The sequence below is a fragment of the Crinia signifera genome, chromosome 7 (assembly GCF_055691185.1).
Source record: "Crinia signifera chromosome 7, ASM5569118v1, whole genome shotgun sequence".
Lineage (NCBI taxonomy): Eukaryota > Metazoa > Chordata > Amphibia > Anura > Myobatrachidae > Crinia > Crinia signifera.
In genome coordinates, this window is record NC_139223.1 from 88,356,387 (window position 1) to 88,364,319 (window position 7,933).

Sequence of the window (7,933 nt, forward strand, 5' to 3'; positions counted from 1 at the left end):
GGATTGAATCTTATTGCTTTAAGATCTATATCTCTCTCTCCCTCTTTTTTGCTTTTTTGCAAATACTGACGCAGACACCTGTGCCAATGATTCACTTAATGGCTATTTCCTAAGCGCACAGAATTAAGTCTGCATATTTATACCTTCTAATTAAAAATGTTTCTGTGTATTATATATGTATTTTTAGTTACTACTGGACACACCTGTTTTTTACCTTTATTGTAAATAATTGATTGATTGAATAATGAGCATTGAGCCTTTAAAAAGCATCACAATATGGAAGTCCATATCCGTCTTGAGAGTCTCTTGTTACCATAGAGACGAAACGCGTTGACTTTAACTACTTCCACTTGACGTCATCACGCCAGCACTCTCCGCAGCCTCAGCCTAGCTCGCCCGGACTGATACGTCCCTGGATACGTGAAGACAATACCACCGGCTCCACAGACCCACCTGATTCGACAGGCACGGACGCCAGTACCGTATCCACGCTCCCCTCCTACCTCCAAGTAAGCGGGCGGAGACCAATCCCCCGCTATCCGGCAAAACATCTGAGCCGGTCACCTACTCACTCTAGCGGGTTGAGCCGCAGAAACATCAGGCTCCCCGCCGCCTTCCCTACAACCACGGAGGGTGAGATAACTTTTCTAATATAACTGTTATAAGCTACTGTGAAACCCCGTTGGACTGCCTTGTGCGTGCTATATACACGCTAACCATAAAAAAGGTGCTCATCACCTTTAGCTTTCCTGCTACTAACCTCCTGGCTTGGCTTGAGCATTTATATTACTAATTATACGGAGATACTAATTGCAAACGCGATGGACAGTTAAACTACGCTTTTCTGTTGCTATATCCAGTCTATTAATATCTGTGCAATATATTTAGCAACTTACTGCATGTTTTATTATATTCAAAAGCTCTATTGCTTATTTTATTGTCTTTTTTTACTAATTAAATAAATATTTTATGCTAAATTTAAGAGGTGTGTCCAGTTTTCATATTGTTCATAGGTATCCACCAGAGCAACACTTACACCTTTAGCGCAAAGTGTTAACCCCTTCCCTTGGTGAGAGGTATCACCATTTATCTGGATCGTATTAAAGAAATCAGAAAATCTAAGAACCTGTTTGTTATCCCAGAAGGGGTAAGGAAAGGATTACCTCCGTCTAAACAGACTATGGCTAGATGGATCAGGGAGCTGATCGAATTTGTCTAAGCAGGAACACAAAGAGATTCCAGGTATTATAAAGGCTCACTCCACCAGGGCAATGGCGACTTCATGGGCAAGGAAGGCTCAAGCATCAGTCAAAGATATCTGCAGTGCAGCAACCTGGTCATCCATTCATACATTTACAAGGCATTATGCTCTTAATGTTTCAAAATCTTGCTTTGGAGATAAAGTGCTTCAAAGTGTCCTTTAAGATTAAAATTATTCTTGCATACTATTGGTGTCCCTCCCTCTTCTTGCTTTGGTATTATCCCAAGGTCTTGGCTGCCATGGGGATCGTAGAAGAAAACTGCGGATTATACTCACCGATAATTCTGTTTCTTCCTAGAGATCCCATGGCAGCCATTAGTCCCCCCCCTTGTGGTTTTTTTCCAGGAATAGAGAAGGAGACACGTAAAAAGGACAAGGCGTATAGGGAGGAGCTGGGATTTATACTGGAAGGGGGAGGTCCTAGGAAAAAACAGCCTGTCTAACTAGGAGGAGAGGGATGAAATCCCAAGGTCTTGGCTGCCATGGGATCTCTAGGAAGAAACGGAATTATCGGTGAGTATAATCCGCAGTTATCTCAAGGTTACTGACTTTCTGGCTGTCCTCTCCGGGAAAGGGCAGTCAGCTCAGTAAGGCAGGGGGTGGGGCCATTGCTGAGAGCAAAAAGGGGTGGGGCGATGCCATGGCCGGGCTGACCTGTTTGGGGGCAGGGCAAGAATGAACACCATTTTAGCCCCCCACTGCAGCAAAAGACTCAAAGCTCCAACTGTGTTCAACTTCGTATCATGCCCTGTTCCTCAGCACACCCCACCTCAATTTAGGGCTGCTTACATAGATTTGCCAGGGTGCTTTTCTGTCAGCATCCGCCTGGATGCATACAGCTTGCCACCCTTATTGTATTGAGACTCTACCTCCCTACTACTGATTGTTCCACATGAGCTGTTGTGAGAAGTTATAGACTTTTAATTCTAGCTATTTCACTTATTTTGAGTTTTTTTATATGCAGTTTATTGCAACTAATACACTTTTTTTTTTATTTTTTTTTTTATATTTTTCGGTTCCCTCCTCAGGTTGGCTTTCTCAGGAATATCACATGGACCCTATCTAACTTGTGTCGTAATAAAAACCCATACCCGCCCATGACTGCTGTTCTTCAGGTCCTGCCAGTGCTGATACAACTCATGCACCAGGAGGACAAGGACATCTTATCCGATACGTGTTGGGCTATGTCTTACCTCACAGATGGCTCCAATGATAGAATCGACATAGTGGTGACAACTGGAGCTGTTGACCGACTAGTACATTTAATGTCAAGTGAGGAACTTGGAATTTTGGTGAGTAGCCTTTTTAAATATTTTATCTGTTGGAACAAAGTAATAGCTGGTGTGTTGTACAAAATAGCTGTGACATAAAGGGTGGTCAGGCATCTCATGGGTGTATTCAATGGCTATGGTGAGCTGTGATGGGGAACAGTGCCGATAGCTCACGGGTCAGTGTTCAACTGACCGCCCCCCCCCTTCATTCACCATTTGCACCTTGCTGGGTTTTTCCAGGCAGGTGGAAACGGTGAGTGCGGCTGTCAAAATGGCTGAGGGTTGCCGCTGCATTAGCAGTAAACCTTGCAGTTCGGGGGAGGAGGGGAGATCCTCTCTGTTATGTCGGCGACTATTCCCCCTGAACAAAGAATGGGGTTAGATGGCAGTCCTCCATGAAAACAACCACTCACCGTGAGATTTTGGCAGTCTCGAGCCCCACAATTTCTGACTGCAGCCCTGAGCACAATCCACAATCTTGGCTTGACTTGGATAGTAAAGTTTGTGTGATCTAATGCTGTTTTTCTACCCAGATAGCATCAGATAACTTGCATGAACATTGGCCATCTGACCATCTGAGTAACTCTTGAGTTAATGGGAAAACAAGAGGGAAGCAAATTATTATTTTTTTTTATTACTTTTGTATTCTTTTTCTCCCAATGCAATCAGACACCAGCCCTCCGTACTATTGGAAACATAGTAACAGGGACAGATAAACAGACCCAGGTAGCCATTGATGCTGGGGTCCTGTCGATCCTTCCACAACTCATGCGGCATCACAAGCCAAGTGTGCAGAGAGAAGCAGCGTGGGCTCTTAGCAACATTGCAGCAGGACCAGCGCCACAGATTCAACAGCTAATCACCTGTGGCCTCCTTCCTCCACTTGTGGATCTTCTTGAGAAAGTAAGTGAAATAGAGGTGTGGGAAGAAAAAAAAAATCTTCCTACTTTCCATGAAGGCTCTATGAATGTTTATAGATTTTGCCAGTTTAAGATCTCCTGTTGTATTCAGGGAGTGACACTTTTTTTTTTCTTTATATTTGCTGACGAATGGGTTTTAAGACTGTTTGCCATATAGTGATATGATGACTATTACTAGGCCTCTTTGTTGACCTGATACTTGTTTTACTATTTGATATTTTTATAGGGAGACTTTAAGGCTCAGAAGGAAGCTGTATGGGCAGTGACTAACTACACTAGCGGAGGCACTGTAGAGCAAGTAGTACAGTTGGTCCATTCTGGAGTGCTGGAACCACTACTCAACCTACTTATTGTTAAGGACAGTAAAACCATTTTGGTCATCCTAGATGCACTTACAAATATATTTCTGGTAAGTCTGGTTTCAATAAAATATGTTTTACTAATGTTTTGTAATTGTGATCAAGACTGAGTTCACTATTTTGTAGACTCCTGCCTTTTTTTATCTATTTATTTAATGGTGGTATTAATCTCCATCTAAATTGACCATAAACTGACGATTCAAATGAACTAAAGTAAACGCGTCCTGTCTAAGGGTTACAAGACCGACCTATTGAGATTTGCAGAAAGACTTTCTTGATGCCATTATCATTCTCTCCATATTCTGATCTATTACAGGCTGCTGAGAAGTTGGGTGAATTGGACAAACTCTGCCTAGTGATTGAGGAGTTGGGAGGCTTGGAGAAGATAGAGGCCCTCCAAACTCATGACAATCATATGGTTTATCATGCTGCTTTGGCTCTGATCGAGAAATACTTTGCTGGGGAGGTATGGAATTGTGTGATGCCTTTGTTAGATATCTAACAATAATACCCTTATTGCACTAACTTATATGTTTAACAAATATTCTTAATAGGCCGGCCTCAAACTATAAACCCTTGTAGGAGGTATTCCACAATAATTGATTGGTGCCTAGCTTACCCCCTTACTGTATTTTTTAAAGAATACTGTTTTGACTTCACAATTTTGTCCTGCTCGGCAGTGTGAATGTGTAATCCGGGTTGAGCGGCCAGGATCCTATTCACACTATAGGGTGGAGGCAGTGTCGCAATCGCTGCATGATGCCCTGCCCCCTTTCTGACTTCAGCAACCAGGCTTATTGCCGGGTTGCTGTGGTGGCTAATCATTGCAAATGGCAGGCCACTCCCAGAAAGGAGCAGTGTCCAAATCATGGGTGCGATCCGGCCTTTTCAATGTTAAAGGGGACCCAGCTCACAATCTCTAGTCTGAAATAGATCTCCAGACATGGGTGATCAAGGTCCTCAATCAGTCTTCTGGCCACAGGAAGTGGTCAGGGGGACAAAGCAGCCCAGAACATCTGATTCCGGTACTTGTGAGTTATCCGGGCTGCCGATTTTGTCGTTTAGTTAACTTAAGGACACGCGATGCCCGCGATTTCCCATAGACAGTAATGTTAAAAGACGCGATGGACCCAATTTCCCATAGACAGCAATGTTAAAATAAAATGACAATGTGAAATTGGCCAATATGGGCATTTCACATTGGATATGTTTTAAAAAAAAAAAAGTTTCATGGCCCCCCACCACCGTTAACGCCACCCCGCTATTGACGCCAACCCGAAGCGTGGCGAGCGCAGCGAGAGGCGGCGGTACGCGTCCTCCGACCTTTTTATACCCCTACTATCCACTAGGGCGTGGAGTGAGAATAGAATAGTGTGGCGAGCGCAGCGAGCCACCGAGCCCGAAGCGTGGCGAGCGGCCGCGGATACCTTCACAGGTATCCGCGTGCCCTTGCGGGCTTCACAGGTGTCTGCGTCCCCTCGCGGGGCTCGCTGCGCTCGCCACGCTTCGGGCTCGGTGGCTCGCTGCGCTCGCCACACTATTCTATTCTCACTCCACGCCCTAGTGGATAGTAGGGGTATGAAAAGGTCGGAGGACGCGTACCGCTGCGCTCGCCACGCTTCGGGTTGGCGTCAATAGCGGGGTGGCGTTAACGGTGGTGGGGGGGCCATGAAACCATTTTTTTTTTTAAAACCTATCCAATGTGAAATGCCCATATTGGCCAATTTCACATTGTCATTTTATTTTAACATTGTTGTCTATGGGAAATCGGGTCCATCGTGTCTTTTAACATTACTGTCTATGGGAAATCGCGGGCGTCGCGGCTCCTTATAACAGCCACGACCGATGCGATGCCCACGATTTCGGGCGCGATGAAAAAATCGGCAGCCCGGATAACTCACAAGTACCCTGATTCCTACTAGACCACAAGGGTAAAAGGAAAGTGCATTTCTATACTTTTAATATTCCTATTTATATGTTGAATATACTTGTACACTCACCAGCTCAGTGTTGAACATAAACTAAACTACATTTCATTAACTGTTTACTTTATTTTTTATTTTTTTGTATTTATAGAGATTGCAGGAGATGCAGCTGCTAATATCTATAGATAAAACACTGCTTGCAGGTGTGCCCTGGATTGATTGTCCTTGGCCAATGTAATAGGCAAATTAAAGAGGGTGCATGGTTAGTCCACACCCCCCAGTCTGCATAGTGCCTCCCTGACACACACATACAACCCAGCATAGAACCAGGGTGTGCTAGGTTGAAGAGCTGCTGCAACTCCTGCTTCCAAGTAATGGGGGAGATCCAGAGTCACCAATGGGCCTGGGTAACCAGTACCCCCTCTTGGCACCCCTGCCTTACACCATTTGGCTATTATGATGCTGCTGTTCTACATATACATCCATGGTAAAGGCCAATTTTCTGTTGTGATTGAATAGTGGGTGTCTATAAAGAGACATCAACTCATTGATAACATGCTTGTTGCTATTCTGGTCACAGCTGACTATCCCTGTGCAGTGATGTAGGTGGGGATGCACTTTTTCAGGGGAAACAAGATATAAGCAGAGCTACTGATAAATGGGACATCACTATCTTTACCGGAAAGGATAATAGATGACCTAGTTAGTTTCCATAAGCTGTCTGTCTTGATTTGATTGCAGGCTGACTAAACACCTAGGGGGGTATTCAATCACCGGCGACTCTCTCCTGAGGGTCTTCCCTGACAGCATTGAATAGGGAGCTCGGCAGAACGATCCCAACTTCACAAGCAGTCGAGCTCGCCTCTTCCCAGCTGCAACTTGTGGCCACGCCCTCTTGTCATCTCGCTGCAGGTGGGACATTGCATCCTGCCTGCGTGTTCTCGGTTGAGCAGACTGAGAATGGGACAGGGTCACGGCTGTCAAGCAAGCTTGACAGCCGTGACCCCCCAGATTGAATACCCCGCTAAAGCTAAAAAAAAATTCCACTGTAAACCAAGCCTGTCTAGCTTATAAAAAGGAACGATATGGCTCTGGCATTGGTGGTTGGTAAAGAGCCATAAGAGTCTGAGCATGCTTGCTCCTCAATATGGCATCAGTCTAGCCTGGGATGAGGTAGCTCTGATAATGGCTGTACTTTTCTGTGTCTTGGCCATGCCCCCTGTCCACAGCAAATCTAATTATAAATGTGGTAGCACTACAGAGTGATGGCATGATTACATTCATTCATTCATTCATTCATTCATTCATTCATTATCTGATGTGTTCATTTTATGTATATGTGGGATTTTATGTATATGTGGGGATTTAGCCTATCTACAGATGGGACTCCAGAAAACAGTGATAAAGCCACAGCCTCTTAGCCATTCTACATAGTAAATGTTTTACCACACAGACTCCATTGTTTTTGTACTAGAAACTCAATTTAGACCTATTTATATTTTGTAGTGTTTGACTATTGATTTATAATGCTTTTGCTAATGTGTTTTTTTTTTTTTTTTTTTTCTCTAAAGGAGCTGGATGAAATGGCTGAACTAGAGCCAGAAGCTACAAAAGAAGGTTACACATTTCAAGCTCCAACTATGCAGAAAGATTCATTCAATTTCTGATTGTTTACACCAAGGTTAAGAATAAAAAAAATAAAGCAACCTTTTGTAAGGAATTTGAATTTGTGCATTAATGGCGCAATAAAGCTACATGTCCTGGAACATAATTTTTTTCGTTTTGCCACAGTTTTACTATTTGGGCGTGCTGGGCAAAATCTTGATGACCAAAGGTTCCCCCTTCCCTGATCTAAAGTATTTAATGATGCAAAGTACTCTTGGTGGGACTGCCAGAGGGGGTTCTTAGAGGGGGTTGTGCTGTTGCCCTTACTGAGATTGCACTGCACTGATCCCATCAGTGGCGTAACCATGCCACAGTCAAAGTGTAGCTTGGGGGAGCTGGCGCTTGTGCATGGTGTCTGCATATACATGCATTCTTGCTGTCAGCATGGAATTTGCTGAAAATGGAACTCCATTGGACCTCTAACATCTATTGGAAAAGTGTGTGTGTTTGTGTGTATAGCAAACACTGACATTCCAGATTTGGGAATGCTTGCTTGCATGTAACCCATGGCAACGAGCATAGATAGATTGGG

At 44.1% G+C, this 7,933-nt stretch overlaps 1 protein-coding gene across 2 annotated transcripts in view; it reads left to right on the plus strand.

The window, feature by feature from the left end:
- KPNA7 (karyopherin subunit alpha 7) overlaps positions 1-7,456 on the plus strand; it is a 29,287-nt gene extending 21,831 nt beyond the window's left edge. For both annotated transcript variants that reach the window (XM_083153472.1, XM_083153471.1), the window contains exons 7-11: positions 2,290-2,553; positions 3,202-3,435; positions 3,679-3,861; positions 4,128-4,277; positions 7,308-7,456. In XM_083153472.1, coding sequence (XP_083009598.1) covers positions 2,290-2,553; positions 3,202-3,435; positions 3,679-3,861; positions 4,128-4,277; positions 7,308-7,403 — 927 coding nt within the window. In that variant the 3' untranslated portion in view covers positions 7,404-7,456. The remainder of the gene's footprint in view (positions 1-2,289; positions 2,554-3,201; positions 3,436-3,678; positions 3,862-4,127; positions 4,278-7,307) is intronic.
- The last annotated feature ends 477 nt before the right edge of the window (positions 7,457-7,933 follow it).